General features: G+C 37.4%; 2 protein-coding genes across 3 annotated transcripts in view; one reads left to right on the top strand and one right to left on the bottom strand.

Annotated features, from left to right (window-relative positions):
- The first annotated feature begins 2560 nt into the window (after positions 1-2560).
- Positions 2561-18862, top strand: CCT8 (chaperonin containing TCP1 subunit 8). Its single transcript, XM_070750303.1, has 15 exons — positions 2561-2771; positions 7700-7790; positions 8086-8165; positions 8583-8732; positions 9035-9215; positions 9589-9650; positions 10870-11007; positions 14578-14756; positions 15376-15442; positions 15522-15609; positions 16072-16187; positions 16694-16765; positions 16845-17009; positions 17528-17647; positions 18659-18862. Exons 1-15 carry the CDS (start codon positions 2712-2714, stop codon positions 18734-18736), a joined length of 1647 nt encoding a protein of 548 aa, XP_070606404.1. The 5' UTR covers positions 2561-2711; the 3' UTR covers positions 18737-18862.
- A 553-nt stretch (positions 18863-19415) lies between these two features.
- USP16 (ubiquitin specific peptidase 16) overlaps positions 19416-20278 on the bottom strand; it is a 22247-nt gene continuing 21384 nt past the window's right edge. For both annotated transcript variants that reach the window (XM_070750301.1, XM_070750302.1), the window contains exon 18: positions 19416-20233. In XM_070750301.1, coding sequence (XP_070606402.1) covers positions 20109-20233 — 125 coding nt within the window. In that variant the 3' untranslated portion in view covers positions 19416-20108. The remainder of the gene's footprint in view (positions 20234-20278) is intronic.

The following is a 20278-nucleotide window of genomic DNA, read 5'->3' as shown; positions in this document are numbered from 1 at the left end:
AATTGTATGGCAATAGACCTATTAAGATAGGGCTATTGTTCTTTGGCTCCCAGAATCCAAGCTACGAGTAGATAGCTGCAACAACTAATCCAATTGGTTTCAGTGTTTTGTAACCCAGATAAAGGTAGCCACATTAATAATAATAATAATAATAATAATAATAATAATAATAATAATAATAATAATAATCTTTCGACAGAAATTTCTCAACACATTCCTGTTTTTAAAAAGGCTGGATATTTTCTAGTCTCGTGTTTTAGTGTTTAGCCAACAAAAAACTAGCTTTCCAAAGAAACTGAATCTGCCAAATCTTAATTATGAGGTACCTAGCTTTTGTGAAGATGAAAATCAGCTACTTTCTACATGAAACTTGGGGAAGGTACCACTCAAAAATATTACTGAATTATAATTTCCAGAGATCTTGAGACCAGAAAGAGTGTAAAATTATCACCCCTATCCTATTCTTTAACATGAACAGGGGAATAACTGGAAAATAAATATTGGGAATTTTAATTTTGTGAATCATGTTTCAGTGTATTTATTTGTGAAAAAATAACAGTGTACACATACATAGTGAGATGAAGCAGAAATAGCAGATTATTTAAATGAACAATTCTAGAGGCAATTCAAAAATGTTTTTCCTCCAGTGATTACACTGCAGAATTAATTGGTTTATCTTTATAAGATAGCTGTGATGGGAAATGTAAAGTTCTTCCAACCATTACAGGTAGTCCTAGACGTATGAACACAATTGAGTCCAGGATTTATGTTGCTAAATGAAAAAAAATGTTAAGTGAATTTTGCCCCATTTTACGATTTTTCCTGCCACATTTGTTAAGTAAAATACTGCAGTTGCTAAATTAACAGCGTAGTTGTTAAGTGAATCTGGTTTCCCCACTCACTTTGCTTGTCAGAAAGTCGCAAAATATGATCACATGAGCAGGGGACACTGCAGCCTTCATAAATATGAAGAGTTGTCAAGTATCTGAATGTAAATCACATGACAATGGGAATGCTGCAATGGTTATAAGTATGAAAAATGGTCATAAGTCACTTTTTTCACTCTTCGGTCGCTAAATGAACTGTCGAGGACTACCTGTATGCTCTTTAAAGAATAAATGGAAATAGGCCTTAATAAAGGTAGTTGTCAACTTACTGGTCAAAGTTAAACAGCGCTAAAAAATGGACTTAACATTTTTCACAACTGTTGCAGAATTCCCATGGTCAGTAGTGGGTTCCTACTGGTACGCCTAATTGTGCGCAGCTCCGTGGCTCTGGCTTGTGAGCATGCACTCAAGAGAAATGTTGCTTCCTGCACCTGTGCAGGTAGCAAAATCTCACACCGGGAGTCACGTGCACATGTGTTTTAACAAGGTTTTGCTTTTGTGCATGCTTCCATGCAAAAAATCTCACCAAAATATGCACACATGTGCGCCCCATGCAAGATTTTGATACCTGCACAGGTACAGGAAATAAAATTGCGCTCGAATGCACACTCACACACCAGAGCCACTGAGTTGCACGCAATTAGGCGTACCAGTAGAAACCCCCTACTGCCCCATGGTCACAGGGTCAAAATTTGGATGCTTGGCAATTGGTTTGTATTTAAGATGGTTATAGGGTCCTGAGGTCATGTGATTACCTGTGCTTCACTTAAAACTCTGTTTTACTCATTTAGCATTTGCAATGAATTCACTTAACTGTGGCAAAAAAAAATCATAAAATGGGGTAAAACTCACTTAACAATTTTTATATTTAGCAATAAAAGTCTTTTCCTGAACACCATCACTCTACTAAACAAATAATTCCCTCAACACTGTCAAACTTTTTACTAAGTCTGCACTTCTATTTCTACTAGTTTTTTCTCATCATTCCTATCACCCATTTCCTCCCACTTAGGACTGTAACTTTTTGATTGTATCCTAAGATTTTTATTAATATTGTTTCTTCATTGCTTATTTGACCCCTATGACAATCATTAAGTGTTGTACCACATGATTTTTTGACAAATCTATATTTTCTTTTATGTACCCTGAGAGCATATGCACCAAGACAAATTCCTTGTAGGCCCAATCACACCAATAAAGAATTCTATTCTATTCTAAAAATTCGGGACTCAGTTGTGATCCTAAGTTGAGGACTACCTGTATTTTTATAGCTTTTATTTGTATAGGCTTGAATTTTAATAAGGACAGAAAAGAATGTAAGGGGGAGGAAATCTACCCAAATTCCTCACTAAACACATATGGCTATTACTATCTCTTCATCATAAAAACATTGTTTGTACCTCTCTGAAAACTCTGTTTGGTATAATTATAATTCGATAAACATAGAATTAAACAATACAATATGGTTTTGAAGCGGCTATCGAAAGTACAGCAATTTAAATAATACGATAATTAAAAGACGGAGATGGGTAACGAGGACAAGGCCAGCGCGTTTCTCGATAGCGTTTTAGCGCCGCTTCCCGCCTGCGAGGCGGACAGCAGTCCACCAAGTCCGGCGAGGGGAAAAAAAAGACCGTTGATTTCTCATCCCGCCTGCTCCGCACCCCGCCCCTCCTTTGGTGTCAGCCATTTTGGTTAGCCGCGCCTCCTCCCTCTGCGCTTGCGTGTAAAGACGCGACCGAGCGTGGGCGAGTTGCGCGCGTCGCCTCAGCCACAGGATCCACAGGCGTGGTGTCTTTCTCTGCTCGTGGCCTGAACGGGAAGATGGCGTTGCACGTTCCGAAGGCCCCGGGCTTTGCCCAGATGCTGAAGGAAGGAGCGAAGGTGAGCGGAGAGACTCGCGGGGAAAGGCAGGAGGAGGAGGAGGGCGGCGCCGGAGAAAGAGGGAAAGTTCCAGAAGCGAAATCGCAACCTGCATTCTAAGGCACCGGCTCCACGCGCCGGTCAAAAGAGGCGGAGCTATGGGGGGGCGCCTCGCCGTTAGTACGGCTCGCGCTGAGGAGGGGGGGGGGGCAGGCAGGCCTGCGAGTGGGCGCCGTTCTCTGCTGAGGAATTAATATGGAGCTCACGCCCGCTCGAGGGATTCTTCTCGATTCCGTTCTCAGCTCCGAAAACTACAACAGCAACTCCCAAGGCGGCCTTTCTCGGCATGCCGGGAATTCTGGAGTTGAGTTGCGGCGCTTTGCTGACGGTAGCAGGTCGGAGGAATCTCAAGGAGGCCATGCGACATTCTGCGAGTCATTTCTAGCAGTTTCCACCCACCAGGACGTTTAGGATTGCATGATTCAACCTTGGAGCAAGAGTTAAGGAATTGTGGTGAAAATTGCAGGGCGGTTGTAATTGCAGGACGGTTAGAGTGGTCACTGAATGAATGATTGTAAGTCGAGGACTGCATGTACAGTATTGGAAACTTCCTGTATAACAAGGATATCTCTGTTGCTTAGACTCCTGTTTAGAATCCAAATTATTGGAAAAGAGCCAGTCTGATATTCGTTGGATGAAGAGTAGAGTAGAGTAGAACGCTACATTGGTAGTACACTACACTGTATTGGCAGTTCTGTGTTAGAAAAAACTTCAGAAGAGAAGGATTTAGGGGTAGTGATTTCTGACAGTCTCAAAATGGGTGAACAGTGCGGTCAGGTGGTAGGAAAAGCAAGTAGAATGCTTGGGTGCATAGCTAGAGGTATAACAAGCAGGAAGAGGGAGATTGTGATCCCGCTATATAGAGCGCTGGTGAGACCACATTTGGAATACTGTGTTCATTTCTGGAGACCTCACCTACAAAAGATATTGACAAAATTGAACGGGTCCAAAGACAGGCTACAAGAATGGTGGAAGGTCTTAAGCATAAAACCTATCAGGAAAGACTTAATGAACTTAATCTGTATAGTCTGGAGGACAGAAGGAAAAGGGGGCACATGATAGAAACATTTAAATATGTTAAAAGGGTTAAATAAGGTAAAGGAGGGAAGTGTTTTTAATAGGAAAGTGAACTCAATAACAAGGGGACACAATCTGACTTTCCTTGGGGGAAAGATCAAAAGCAACATGAGAAAATATTATTTTACTGAAAGAGTAGTAGATCCTTGGAACAAACATCCAGCAGACGTGGTTGGTAAATCCATAGTAACTGAATTTAAACATACCTGGGATAAACATATATCCATCCTAAGATAAAATACAGGAAATAGTATAAGGACAGACTAGATGGACAATGAGGTCTTTTTCTGCCCTCAATCTTCTATGTTTCTACATTACACTACAACTACACAACACACTATACACTACACCAGTGATGGCTAATCTTTTTTGGCTTGGGTACATGTGCGGAATAGTGTGCATGTGCATGTCCACACCCATGATGCAACGCTCTCCCCCGTGCATATACACACAACCTCTACACTGCCCATTGCATGTGTACAACTCCCCACATGATCCCCCAGCGCATGCAACAAGCCTCACTGAAAGCTCTTGATATCCATTTTTCGCTGTCCCCATGGTTCAGGAGGCTTTCCTGAAGCCTGAAGAGAGTGAAAACGGCAGAAAAGCAGGCCGAAAATCAGCTGACTAGTGCACACAAGCACACGACCTGACATAGTGCAATACCTTGGGTGCCTTCAATATGGCTCCGCGTACCACCTGTGGCATTCGTTCCATAGGTTCACCATCACTGCACTATACCAGTGATGGTAAACTTTATTTTCCTTGGGTGCCAAAAGAGAATGTGCGTGCACTATTGTGCAGGTGCGAGTCTCCACACCCATAATTCAATGCCTGCAGAAGGCAAAAACAGCTTCCCCTGCCCCCTGAAGGCCACAGGGAGGCTAGAAAGGGGCTGATTCCCAACTTCCCACACGATCCCCCCATGATAGGCCCAAAAAGCTTCCCTGGACACAGGGGAGGGTAAAAATGCCCTCCCCCCCCCAGGCTCTCTGGAAGCCAAAAACGCCCTCCCAGAGCCTCTGTGCGACCCAAAAAACAGCTGGCTGGCAGCCACATTCACGTTGGAGCTGAGCTAGGATAACAGCTCACATGCCAGCAGATATGGCTCCACATGCCACCTGTGGCACCTGTGCCATAGGTTTGCCATCACTGCACTATACTGTACATTACACTACACTGGCCAAGTGTGATTGGACAAGGAATTTCTCTTTGGTGCATATGCTCTCAATGTACATAAAAGAAAATATAGATTTGTCAAGAATCATGAAGTACAACACTTAATGATTATCATAGGGGTCAAATAAGCAACCGGGAAACAACATTAATAAAAATCTTAATGTTACAAGCAGCAAGTTACAGTTGTAAGTGTGAGGAGATAAAGCTCTCTTGAGAAACAGTTGTTGATAGTCTCTGCTTCTAAAAATTTAGCTGTAAATTTAGAAACTAATAGTGTAATAGATATGTTATAGTGTTAATATTTCCAACAGTATTGGAAATTATGCAAAAGGACATTGGGATTTCTGTTCATTAGTAGAATAACTTGACAAAGAGATAGCATGTTTATATATCAGTGGTTCTCAACCTTCCTAATGCCTGGACCCTTTAATACAGTTCCTATGTTGTGACTCCCCACAACCATAAAATAATGAAATTATTAGGAAATGCGGGTGGGTTCTAACTTACCTCACTGCTGGTTCACTTCCTCCTGCACTGCGTGACCATGCCTTTTGGCCGTGTGTGCACTTTGCACATGCATGGATGTACAATGTTGTAAAAATTTTTTTACATTGAGCAAAAAAAAAAAGCACCAGCAAGATGGCGATGCATGCGCAATACCAGAAATTCGGCTTTTGCGCATGCTCAGAAGTTCCTATGCTTACAGATATATATTTTTTGCAGTAGTCTATTTGCATGTGGGTGCATCTGCCTGGAGACGGATAGAGGAGCAGTGTCTCATTCCTAAGGCCATCGGACAAACAGTATTTTTCAGAGTATAAGACACATTGGGGTATAAGACGCACCTTAGTTTTTGGGAAGAAAAATGGGGGGGGGGATCTGCCTAGCAGATATTCATCTGGTTAGAGTTCTTAGTCCGGTCAGCTTCAGCATATTATTTTATCCCCTGGTTAGGGCTTAAAAAAAACCTTATTCGGAAAGGGTAACAATAAAAGAGCTTGCAAACTGGTAAGAACTGGGAACACTTAGTTAGGGCTGGAAATAAATATTTGAAGCAAGTAAGAGCAGTGAAGAAAAGACCTGCAAAGACTTAGGGCTTGGAAAACATTCTTAGCAGAGAACAACAATGAAAGTGCCTGCAAGATAAGAGCTGGGAAGATCGCTAGCACCTAGGTTAGGTCTGAAAAAAAAAGCTTTGGAAAAAAGCTACATTTAGAGTATAAGACACACCCAAATTTTCAGCCCCTTTTAAGGAGGAAAATGGTGCGTCTTATACTCTGAAAAATACGGCATGTGTTTTCTGATGGTCTTAGGCGACCCCTGTGAAAGGGTGGTTTGACCCCCCCAATGGGTTTGCGACCCACAGGTTTAGAACCACTGTTATATATGATGTTATGCGGGAAAACAGAAGAAAAAAGAGTTTTGAAATATGGCAGATGAGAACAAGGAAAGAAACATGTCCATTAAACATCTCTCCAGATGTATGGCAGTTAAATTGTCTCTGCAACACCAAGTCCCTTTTTTCTGATCACGTTATCTGATTACAGTCCATACGCTATTGTTTACTAGAGTATACAGATGCACAAATGTTCATAGAGGCAATACAAGGAAATAACAAAAATGCGCAGAAGTGATATGTTTTGAAATAATAGAAAATAGTAATAGAAAATAATAGAGGTGATGTGTTCTACAGTAATCCCTCACCTATCGCGGGAGTTACGTTCCAGACCTTGCCGCTATAGGTGAAATCCGCGATGGGGAATTTATCCTCCTTCCCACCAGCTCCGGATGCCTGGAAGCGAGCAACGGCCAGCTAACCTTTCCCCCCCACTACTACTTACTCTGTTCTTTGCAGCAGTTCGGCCAAATGTTGTGTTTTTTGCCTTGCCCCGGCTGTAAAGTCCCTGGTGAGCTGCCCCGGCTGTTTCTTTTTTTCTCTCTCTCTCTTCCGCCCTCGAGCACTTCCTCTTCCGCCCTCGAGCCCAGTCTGGAAATCCCCGCCGCGTCGCGTTCCTTTCTTTTTTTTCCTTTCGGCACTGGTGAGGGGGATTGAACGAGGGGACGGGCCTCCGCCGGAGCTCAGTCCCTGCCCCGCTCATCATTTGGGAGTCCCGCTGGGGGATTCTAGCGCTTGTTTGTATGGCAAAATCATTCAAATGAAGCTGACTTCAAAACCCGCGATGAAGTGAAGCCGCGGCAGGTGAAGCGCGATATAGCGAGGGACTACTGTATACCTGCCACATCTAATGTGAACATACATCCTAAAGTGATATTAAATAGCACAGAGCACAGAGAATGATACATTCTCATTAGGCGTTCTTTCAAAGACATGTTACTTCATTGAACAGAATAAAATACAAAAGCCTAGCATGATTGTTGCTGAAAAATGGAGCTGCAAAATATCAGAAACCATAGCTTCTCTATTACTGTTTTATTATATTTCCCTCTTAGTCTTTTTAAAAAAAGAATCCTGAGAGCATTTAGTCCTTTTTGGCTTAAGCTAGAATCAGAAGTGTTAGACAAATGTAAAATGAAGAGGTATTAAGGCACAAATACGTAATTTTCAGAGTTTTTATAATTGTTATATTTTATGTAATCATCTCTTAATTCTAATTTAAATTTTGTATGTCTAGCATTATTCTGGATTGGAAGAAGCTGTGTTTCGAAACATTCAAGCATGTAAAGAACTTGCACAGACAACACGCACAGCCTATGGCCCAAATGGTAAGATGTCAATTTTTTAAAAAAAAGTATGTTTAATTTTCTATTAACCTAAATAGTTCCATTACTAGTACAGTATTAAAATTTAACTGGGATTCTGTAAAATTTAAAATTGTTTTCTTATTTCTCAACTGCATTTTATTTTATTACATGAATAACATTCAGCACATTCAGTGTATTGGACAATTCACATAAAAACCCAAAACAAGACAGCTCTAGAAATTAATGTAACTATTTTGTTAATTACTTTATCAAATTATCCTTACGTACTATTTTATCTGTTTTTGCTTGTTTTAAGGGATGAACAAAATGGTTATTAATCATTTGGAAAAGCTTTTTGTTACTAATGATGCTGCTACCATTTTAAGAGAATTGGAGGTAACTTTTTATTGATACTAAAATTATCATTTATGATTATATTTTAATACATTTAATTGTGCATTATTTCTTCATGGATTCATTTGCTAATGCAGGCATTTTTGGAGGAGAGGTACATATTCTGTGAGAGATTCTGAAGTAATTAACACTAGAGAAGTGTGCTAAGTGTGTTAACACTAGAGCCTGTGAGAGAGTCTGAAATTACTCTCAAGATTTGAAGTAATCAATACTGCAGTTATATGTTGGTAGCTTGCAAAAGGCAAGTTACATAGCATTTTTGTCCCATAAAAAATTCAAGAATAGTAACTGATACTTTAATATTCATTATTAATATGTATTATTAAATATGTTTTGATTGATTTTAATTGAATTTTTATGTGTGTTTAATTGTTTCTTCTAATGTAAAATATTCAATAGGTTCAGCATCCTGCAGCAAAAATGATTGTCATGGCTTCTCATATGCAAGAACAAGAAGTTGGTGATGGGACAAATTTTGTTCTTGTTTTTGCTGGTGCTCTTCTTGAACATGCTGAAGAACTTCTAAGAATGGGACTTTCTGTTTCAGAGGTATGGGCATTTTGTTAGATAGAATTACATTTTAAATAGAATTGCATTTCCAAAAATATTCCTTTTCTAGATCATATTATTATTAGTCTAACTGTTACAGTTTATTACACATTTTTGAGTTTAATTTCCAAATAAACAGGAATACAAGTATAGCGCCTGTCTTATTTTCTAGTAATTAATTTAAAATGTATTTGAAAATAATACCTTCTAATGCTGTCCCATACAGAGTAGAATACCACATACATTGATAGACCATAAGCTTTTATTAATATGTGTTACAGTATAAGCATTTGACTATGTAGGTGATTGAAGGCTATGAAAAAGCTTCCAGGAAAGCATTGGAAATTCTGCCTGATCTTGTGTGCTGCTCTGCAAAAAATCTTCGGAATGTTGGAGAAGTGGCGTCCTTGTTACAAACTTCAATAATGAGTAAACAGTGTGGTAGTGAAAGCTTTCTAACACAGCTTATTGCTCAAGCATGTGGTAAGTAATTTTTAGTAGTGATATACTTAATATATATAATTGTTCATTTTATATTCACATTACTGGTATGGATCAAAATTTTTTTTACCAGTGGAACCAGTGGAAAATCATTCCCAATCTTGTCTTAACTCCAGGAATTCTGGTTTTTGAATGTTTGGTTTTCATATAAGACATCTTTCTTTGCATCATTAGATCTGTAATCCTCCATGTAATAGGAAAATAATATACTTTTTATATTAGAAAAAAACGTATTTTCAATGAATCAATTTCCATACGTTAATTCCAAATTAGCATATAATCTAAGGTACAAAAATAGAGATCTGAAAACTAATAAAGTTATGTTCCTAAAGTTATGTTTTTAATTCTTTCACAGTATCCATTTTTCCTGAATCAGGTCACTTCAATGTTGATAACATCAGAGTTTGCAAAATTTTAGTAAGTTGTAATATTTCTTTTTGGTAATACATAATGCAGATGTTCTAAACTTTTTAAAGACACTTAGTGTCTAAGGGTCACTAAGGCCTTGTAAGCTAAAAGAAAAGCTGTTTATTAAATAGGTACACATTTAAAATATCCTATACAGTGATCCCTCGATTTGCGCGTTCTCGATTAGCGCGAAACGCTGCAACGCGGTTTTTCAAAAAATATTAATTAAAAAATAAGTCCGCGTTTTTTTTCCTACACCACGGTTTTTCCCGCCCGATGATGTCATACTGATTGCTGATTGGCCAAAATCTCGGAGGAGGGAAGGAGGGAGGGAGAGAAGGGAAGGAGGGAAGGAGGGAGGGAGAGAAGGGAAGGAGGGAGGGTTGCCATTGCCGCCAGCGCTGCCCCAAGAAAGCCGGTGAGAGGAAGGAAGGAGGGAAGGAGGGAGGGAGAGGAGGGAAGGAGGGAGGGTTGCCATTGCCATTGCCGCCAGCGCTGCCCTGTGGGTAGCGGCGAGGAGCCCGGAAAAATCACCATTGCATTGCCAGCCTCCGAACTTGCGTCGCTCCACCTTCTGCGCATGTGCGGCCATGGAACAAAGGGCGCGCATGCGCAGATGGTGTTTTTACTTCCGCATCCAGTATAACGCGGAAATCGGTTAGCGCGGGAGGTCTTGGAACGTAACCCCCGCGCTAACCGAGGTATCACTGTATTACATTTGTGAATTTAATATAAAATACGGTGTGCACAGTAGAATTGTGGGGAGCTAAATATGTTCTCAGTTTCTAGCAAGTTGAAGGAATACTTTGAGAAGACGTTTTAATTCTAAAATTCCAATTTTAAGAAAAATATTTCATTCTTGTTTTATTTATAAATTGTGATATTAAAGTTGATGTCATACATGAATAGGATGTTGAAAACAGCTTCTTAAGGGTATTCAGAAGTTACTGTTCCTATGATTAAAATATTTGGTATCAATTTTTTGAAGCAGTGACAAATTGTATATTGAATGAATGATATATACATGATAGAAAAAGACAGTTCTAAATCAGTAAACAGTCTTTATTTTGTATGGTTAAATAAGCCTAATTTTGAAAAAGGAACAAATGAAATGGTCCTGTTTAAGTATTTATTCCTAAATAAATATATTAATTTATTCAAAATATTAGCATTAAAGCATTGTTTTTAATTATTTAATTGGTATGATTGTTATTTGTATTGTTTTCAGGGTTCTGGTATAAACGCATCCACTGTATTGCATGGCATGGTATTCAAAAAAGAAACTGAGGGTGATGTTACTTCTGTTAAAGATGCTAAAATAGCTGTGTACTCTTGTCCTTTTGATGGAATGATAACAGAAACTAAGGTATGTTATGATTAACTTTGGGTAGTAATTTTAGAGTTTGACAGAAAAAGCTTCTGTAATAGTTTACAATTAGTAACAGGCAATATTTCTGGATCTCAAGTTTACTAAAAGGACAACATAGAAAAAAGAAAAGCAAGAAAATTCAACTAATAATTTAAATTCTGAGATATCTATAATAACCAATTCCATAAAGAAAGCATTGTTCTATTATGTGTTCCTATAGTGCCAGAAATAATTGGTCTTTGATTATCAACTGGAGTAGAAACATTTCCATAGAGTAAAGAGTTAAATGCAACATACTAATAGTTCTTGTTAGAAAGTGCCTCATTCAGTGACTGATGGTAATAATCAAGAACCATCATGATAGCGTTAAAAAATGAATGTTTTAAGACCAATGCCCACATTTATGATTCATGGTGTGACCAGGCAAGTTGAGTATTTTATATCATTGTCACATTTTCTGTGTACTTTTTCTCTTATAAAATGTTAAGTTTACCACTAACCAACAAAAAATGGACCATTCTTAATTTAAGTAACAAAACAAATCACGCTAACAATCTGTAAGGATGATAATAATAGACATTCCATTTATTTATTTATTTATTTATTTATTTATTTATTTATTTATTTATTTATTTATTAGATTTGTATACCGCCCCCATTCCATTCACATTTTCTCTTACTACTTTCATTTTATGATATAAAAATGTATATACTGATATTCTCCTTTCTCTTATTTCTATTACTTCCAATCCTCTTAATATATTTTGCCTCTGGTTTAATTCATCAATCACTATTATTTTCATTATTGTCTCCTCTTTGTCGCCTTCCTTTTTTATTTCTTCTGTTGACTCCTCCCTTTCCTGGGTTTCTTGGTCTTTACTCATCATTCCTCATGGTATTTTCATTCCTCCCCTCCCATAATTTCCTTAAATACTTTCTCCATGATATCTTTTCTGCATTTTGAAAAAGTAAGTTCATCTCCTTCAAGATTCCACTCATTTCTTCCTTATTGTATCTTGTTTTGTTTTTTTTAAATCAATTTTATCCAGCAATTCAAGAACTATTTATTCAGTCTTTAAGTTATCCTTCAAAATGCACTAGTGTGCTAGTGCCAGTTCTTATGTCCCATAGGTTAACGACCAGTTCCATTTAAGTACTGTAGTCCCAGAAGTTATTTACATCCCCTTTACAGATTCAATCTTCAATATAACATTCAAGTATCTCTTTAATTGAATAGGTTCCTTATTTTCATATTTGGGTCTCCAATAGTCATAGGGTAACTGAAAGTAATATCATGGATGTTTTCATTGTCCTCCATAGAGGTCAGTGTTTCTCAATTATTTTCTGTTACACACATACACACACCCCGGAATAAGTAAACATTTCACTCACCAATTCTCTGCCGGGACGATTGTTTGCAATATTCAGCACATTTACGCTGAAAAAACTCATGTGGCTTGTCAGCGTTAGTGGGGTGTAATGTGTTTAAGTGACGCCTTAATTTATTTGGCTTCATGCTGTCCGCTGCTAACATTATTAGACACAGTAAACATACTGGTCTTTCCTCGTCTCCAACTGTACAGTGAAGCCAAATACTACAAATGCTTCCTCATATTGTATTTCCTCATCTTAGCTTTTAGGAGACTTACATTTGTCTCATTATCTCCGTCTTTCTCCTCCTTTCTTTTTATCCCTGTTAAATATTTTTCCATATTGTCTCTTAAGGGTTTGTTATATGCCCTTCATATCTCCTACTCTGTGCTGTGTGCTGTTGTTGGTGCAACCCCCCCCCAAACTCTGGCAAAAAAAGCACGTTCCCCAGGCTCATGCGCCCCCCCCTTGGCATCGCTCCACGCCCCCCCCAGGGGGCACACCCCACTATTTGAGAAGCATTGATATAGGTGTTCCCAGACTTGTAATTTTTTCTTTTGTCTCCAGGTGACACTCTTCACTTAATTTCAGTTTACTAGTTCATCTTCATTTGGGTTCTAAAACAGTTATAAAAGCAGAATATGTTTTGTAAGAAAATCATTCCAGAATTTAAAATGCCGTCCCAGTAACATGTCTTCCCAATTTAGGAATCTAATCTATTTGTTTTCATTTCTGGTCAAGTATTTCCACAGAACGCCCCAAAATGCTTAGATGTCATTTACACACACAATTCTTACAAATTGTTCTAGGTTGTTTCATGAAGGTTAGATTTAGAGCAAAAGAAAAATCCCCTTCCCCAGTTCCAGTACAGTTCACCTATTTCGCCTCAGCATCAGTCTTAGTTATTCATAGGTTGTCCCAGCTTTGTGGCAGTCATCTTTAGCCTACTTTTCTTGCTCTGGCTGAGAGGGAAAGAAAATCCTGGGTCAGACAGGAGAGCTGCGCCTCTCCTTGACCTCACAGGGTGCCCCTCTTTGCTTCCCAGTCCCTACAGGGTGGCGTTGGCTCCCTTTGGAGCACACAAACTTGAAGAACTCAGCACAGCGGATGTGGAGACCTGTTCCCTGTGTCTGAAAGTGATGCATTGTCAACTGGAAGTCTACTATTTAATTACTTCGATAAATTCATCTCTAAGTTATATTAGCAAGGGAATGGATTAAGAGTTATTGCATGTTATAGGCAATGTTAATCTAGTATAGTGGTGGTGAACCTATGGCACATGTGCCACAGGTGACACGCGGAGCCATATCTGCCGGCACTTGAACCATTGCCCAAGCTCAGCTCCGGTACGCATGTGCATGCCTGCCAGCTAATTTTTGACTTGCACAGAGGCACTGGGAGGGCATTTTCAGCTTCCAAATGCCTCTGTGGCGGGGAGGGCATTTTTGTCCTCCCCGGGCTTCCCAAGGGAAGCCTCTGGAGCCTAAGAAGTGTGAATAACAGGCCTACTGGGCCCACCAAAAGTTGGGAAATAGGCCGTTTCTGGCCTCCAGAAGGCCTTCAGGTGGGGGGAGGCATTGAATTATGGGTGTGGGCACTTGTGCATGCACAATAGTGCGCGCACACATGCGCTTTAGGTACCCTAGGGAAAAAAAGATTCGCCATCACTGATCTCGTATTTCTGGGATATTTTATTTTCTAGTTCTTTTTTGCAATCACTAAAAATATTGAAAGATAGCCCTTGATTTATAGCCACAATTGGGACTAGAATTTTTTATAACTTGGTGCAATTGTAAATTTTATTGGCATTTTTTATGGTGTTTGTTCATTAAATAGATTTCACAGTTCTTAAGTGAATCTGGCTTCCCTAGCTGATGTTGCTTGTTGGAAACTGGCTTGGAAAGTTGCAAATTGTGATTATGTGACCACAAAGTGGCAAGCTATTGTAAATGTGAACCTGCTTCCAAGAGCCCATATTACAATCGTGACTACGGGGATAGTGCAAGGGCCATATCTTTGAAGAAAGGTCATAAATCATCTTTTCTGAGGCTGTTGTAACTTTGAATTGTTATTAAATGAAAGAGAACTCTAACGAATTCTGCCTAGAACAGGAAATAAATATTGATTATTTTTGGTAAGGCAAACATTAAGCACACATGTTTTATGAATGCTAGGAAAAATGCTTTATTCTTGCAGGGCACAGTACTGATAAAAGATGCTCAAGAGCTTATGAATTTCAGCAAAGGAGAAGAGAATTTAATGGAGCTACAAGTCAAAGCTATTGCTGACACTGGTGCAAATGTAGTAGTTTCAGGAGGGAAAGTGGCAGACATGGCCCTACATTATGCAAACAAATATAATCTTATGTTAATCCGGTAAGATTTACTAAAATGAAAAATCTAATTTTTCCATTTAGTTAAAATAGCACACTTTAAAGAATCTCATTGCCTTATGATTTCAAGTTACACTACAGATATGATTTAATTTCAGAAGCTAAGCTTTAATTTTTTAAAATCACTTTATAACAAATTAATGTGAAATTAAAGTAGAGGGTTATGACTTGGAAGAATCATATGCTTTCTTTGGTACAATTTTCTTATTTTCTCCTTAAAATGGTCTTTCCCATTCTACTTTGGAACTTTGATGTCCATTTTCAATTAACGTGATATAAATTTTCTTAAATAATTGAAATACAGATTATAAAGAGATACGCACACCCTTGCAAAATGAACAGTTAGGAGATACTTATTCAGTGCATAGTTTTCTTACTCTGAGTCATGTATATTTGGAAATTTTAATTTATATTACATAATACAAATAGTGTGGAAACAGTATCTCTATATCCCGAGAATACAGTTTGAACATAGAAAGATGACATATGAGCATGATAGAAATCTGTTTACTATCCGTAAAATGAACATAAATATTCCTGAAAAGTTTATTTTGTAATAAGAATTTTTACATTATAAAATGAAATATTCATATATTTTAAAGGCTGAATTCCAAATGGGACCTCAGGAGATTATGTAAAACAGTTGGGGCTACAGCTCTTCCCAGACTGGTATGTAATTAGCACTAATGTCTATTTCTATTTTGATAATAATTCTCTATATTACCATATTTTTTCTTTACTTTCACAGACGCCACCTAATTTAGAAGAAATGGGCCACTGCAATAGTGTATATTTATCAGAAATTGGGGAAACACAAGTTGTTGTGTTTAAACATGGTATGTTTAGTGTATCAGAGGGGAATTTTTGTCCTTGGAATTACAGGTCCTCTTCTTATAACTGTAATTAAGGATATAATTTACATTACTAAGCAAAGTAATTGTTGAATGAGTTGTGCTTGATTTTATGATTGGGTTTTTTTGCTACTGTTTTTAAGCAAATAACTGCAGTCACTATGAATATGGCTTCCCTCATTGACTTTACTTCTCAGAAGCTAGCTGGGAAGGTCACATAGCAACCACGTTGGGGAGCTGCAACCATTGCAAATACATGACAGTTGCAGAGTATATGAATTTTGATCAACTAATCATTGGGATACTGCATCAGTCATGTGTGGACTGGTCTTAAGCCACTATTTTCTGTGCTCTTGTAACTTTGGTCGCTATATGAATGTTTCTAATTTGAGGATTTCTTGTAATACATTTGTAAAATAATGTTTCTTGAATCTTTTTTTTCCACAGAAAAGGAAGATGGAGCTATTTCAACAATAGTAATTCGTGGTTCCACAGATAACCTAATGGATGATGTAGAAAGAGCAATTGATGATGGTGTAAATACTTTCAAAGTACTCACTCGGGTGAGTAAAGCCTTGGGGATCTATAAAGCTTTGGGGATATTATATAATGTGCATTTACAAAACTTAATACTATATACTATGTTGTATATAATTGGTTGATTCACTCAAAAAGTCAATCATGTTGGGAGTGATCAGTGGAAAAAGGAGAAGGGGTTGCCCTAGCACCACTGGCTGGACACTTATAAAGGATGACCACAGTGGATCTGAAGGAGGCAGTGTAAGACAGAGGGGCATGGAGAGTGTTAATCCAAAACCCAAGGGTAGGACATAACTGAATGGTTGACGACAAGTATATAATGATATATTTATAGGCATATTATGATTGGCATTCACACAATGTGCTTATCTCATTTGTATCAACTTTATAAACTGTTCTATTGAAATAATGCATTTATTGTATATTTAAAATGTCTTTAGAAATGAGTACTTTTTTGAAGTTTTCATGTTTAAGTTTTATTCCGCATTTCATACCAAGTATTTTTCATTTCATTTTACTTTTTTTGTAGGATAAGCGCCTTGTCCCAGGGGGTGGTGCAACTGAGATTGAATTGGCAAAACAAATAACGTCATATGGAGAGGTATGCTACAAACATATATTTCAGATATATTTCTTTTGTAATTCAATACAACTTAACAGCAACCCCCACCTCTCTTCAGACTTGCCCAGGTCTTGAACAATATGCAATCAAGAAATTTGCTGAGGCATTTGAAGCTATTCCCCGAGCTTTGGCAGAAAATTCTGGAATTAAAGGAAATGAGCTTATTTCAAAGCTCTATTCAGTACATCAAGAAGGCAATAAAAATGTTGGATTTGATATTGAGGTAAGACTAGCTACACATTCACCATAATGTAAAGTAGAAAATCTTAAATTGATTTCAATATTTTTCTAAATATATCAAAAAGTAGTGCCATTAACATTCACAATACTTTTAACAGGCTATAGCATTTTTCCTGGATGCTGATGTATAGGGAATGGGAGCATTAGGTACATACATCATGTTGAATGAACAAAGATAAAGTGATAATATCTAATTATTAATTAATATTTTATAACTAAAACAAGAGAGGCAGTGACTATCACCCAAGTTATTTTTCTTGGCATCAGTAATAATACATCCTAGCAATTTTGAGGCATCCCATCTAGATCAGAGGCAGACTATGTTTGTTTCTATGATCATGCTAAGATGTCATTGTTCAACACGCACATACAGTTAAGCAAACATAGTGCTAGTTCACTATTTAGGTGACACAGATGATTTAGGGTCTGTAAATTAAGATGGGAGAAATAATAGTCTGTAATCAGATAAAGACAGTTTATCATTCTAACAATTTTAAACAGGCTGAAGCTGCAGCTGTGAAAGATATGTTGGAAGCTGGGGTATTGGATACCCATCTTGGAAAATACTGGGGTATAAAGCTGGCTACAAATGCTGCGGTAACAGTATTGAGAGTTGATCAGGTGAGTTGGCACTATAGTGTTTTCAGTTTTGTACAATATTGTAATACTATTCCAAAAGTCAATTTTAATATTAGATAAATTTACAAAAATGTATTTATATTTGGAGTCATGCTTTTATAATCTGTAGATGCCTGTTTGGAGTATAGTATTGACTTATACAAATAAAAAAATCAAATTCTTAGGTTCATAAGTATGATTTTTCAAATGAAACATGTCAATATATATATATGTGATGCAAAATTTCTATAGATTATTATGGCCAAAGCAGCAGGTGGTCCGAAAGCCCCTAAAGCATCAGAGCACTGGGACAAGGATGACTGGAATGATGCCCCTGAGCAATAGTGTACAGTAAGATACGGCCTTGTGTGCAATGTTCACAAGAGTGGAAACTGCATGAATGCTTCTTACACTACCTGAAATTGATGTTTTCCACCATACTCATATATGCGTAGGCCACTAGCACTAATAAATCTGCTTGAAATGTTAAAATAAAGCATCTTACATTAAAACCATATTTTAAGAATATTGAAATGATAGCACTAAAGGCATATGAGCTGATTGACAAAAATGACCAAAGGATGAGTATTCACTTTGTGAAAGAAGTTTTTAACTATGGCTTGGTAGACTGACTGGCAATATAATTATACCAGTTTACTTAAATATGACTGAAAGAGTATCCTTGTTATTTAAATCTGTAAATACAGCTGTTTTTATTCTTGAAGCTATTTCAATTGCATTTTAAAACAGCCTTGGTTGGGAACATCGGGTTTCAGACACAATTAGCCACGAAGAACTAGCTTTCACCCTATTACTTTCATGAAACCTGAGAATATTGAATAACCCTTAACTCTGTTCCAAAGTCTAGTATGCCCACAAAACCAAATACTTAAAATTTCTGTGTTTTCAAAATGCATTGTCAGTCTATCATGGCATAAAAACTTGTAATTCAAGTATTAATAAACCTGCATATCTTTGTATTGACAACTTTAAATATCTTAATTTCTTTTGTAGATTATCATGGCCAAACCAGCTGGTGGCCCTAAACCGCCATCAGGGAAAAAGGATTTGGATGATGACCAAAGTGACTGAAATAGTTAAGCACACATAGACATTGTTGTGTATCTTGCCACATGTGTTCAAATTACCTTTAAATTATGAAACTAATCTGTCATAGAAGTTACCTTGAAGCATTTCAATAAAAACAATTTCAGTAAACTCTCTTTTTGTCTGATTTAGAAGATACACCTGGCAATCTTTTCAATAACTGTATCTTGTGTAGGACTTTAGTCAGTCCTACACAAGGTACTTGCTACTTATTTCAGTACTGTACAGCCAGACCATTGAAAAATATAATAGATATGTTCAAAGTGTTCAAAATAGATGTTTTTCACTGCGTAGGACCATAATGAACCTATTTTTCAAACTGTAGAAGATGATGACTCTTGCGAGAAATATGCATGTGATCCAGGTACATCTTAAACAAATACACAAAAGCTGTAAAAATGTGGCTGCCTTAACAATTGGAAGATATGTGCTTTGTACGTATTTGTGGTCAAGATGGTATTTTTACTGTTTTGCATAGCTGTAATACTTAATATTTTATTAAATGCAAAATAATTCATGAACCTTTTGTTATGTACGAAACTTGGAAATGGCTGATTACATTATTGCAGAAGATCAGGAAGTAGATTTAATTAAATTGCATTTTTAATTTAAAAAATCAAGGCAACAATACGAAGAAATGATTACAAAAAGCATGTGTGCTATATTTATGTATGAGATAACATTTATTTTCTATTATTCATCAAATCTATAAACAGCCCATTTCCCTCATAGAGGCACTCTTGGCGGGATACAAATAAAAATCTGAGTACAAAATTGAGAGGCAAAATAGTAAAATTCAACATGAACAGTTATTCAAAAAGTGTGGGGAGGACCTTCAAGGCACTAACCAGCCACAGCGACTGCTCTGTCAGGGCCAAGGGAGATGGCAGAGTCAGGTCTTTATAGACATTTTTGAAAGGCTGGGAGACGGGCCATTTGCCTTGGGAAAGTGTTGCAAAAGACTATACAGGGGTGAACCGTGTTTTAGCTTTTTAAATAGGGTAGACAAATATAATTTGACACTCCTGAATTGTATTCTGCAGGGCACCTCACCTATAACTTGTGCAAATTGATAGTAAACTTTCAAACTATTTATTAGCCCAATTTATCTCATGGTAATGATAGATATCTACGTTATTGCATCTTTTAGGATTTTTTAAAAAACAAAATAATGATCTGAGTTTATGGATCAAGGAACATGCCCCTCTATCATAATAATTCAGTGCATCAGATATTAACCAAACAATTACATTTATATACATATATATTTGTATTTATTTGAAAGGAAGTTATGTTTAAATTCCTATTTAAGAAGTAAAATAAACAACATGATAAAGGTTAGGTGATTTTTTCCAGTTTACAATATTCTTTCATAGAAGAGAAGATATGCTTGTGACTTCAGGACCTTGGATATTGATACTGCTTGCACACGAGTGTCGCTTATATGAAACCATTGTCTTCTGGGTGACTCAGATTCTGAAGCTGAATTTTTTTTAAAAAAAGAGACGGAATTTTCCCTATTAGTTT

Source organism: Erythrolamprus reginae, chromosome 4 (assembly GCF_031021105.1).
Source record: "Erythrolamprus reginae isolate rEryReg1 chromosome 4, rEryReg1.hap1, whole genome shotgun sequence".
NCBI lineage: Eukaryota > Metazoa > Chordata > Lepidosauria > Squamata > Dipsadidae > Erythrolamprus > Erythrolamprus reginae.
The sequence above is the reverse complement of the archived record's forward strand: the minus strand, read 5'-3'. Positions and strand labels throughout refer to the sequence as shown.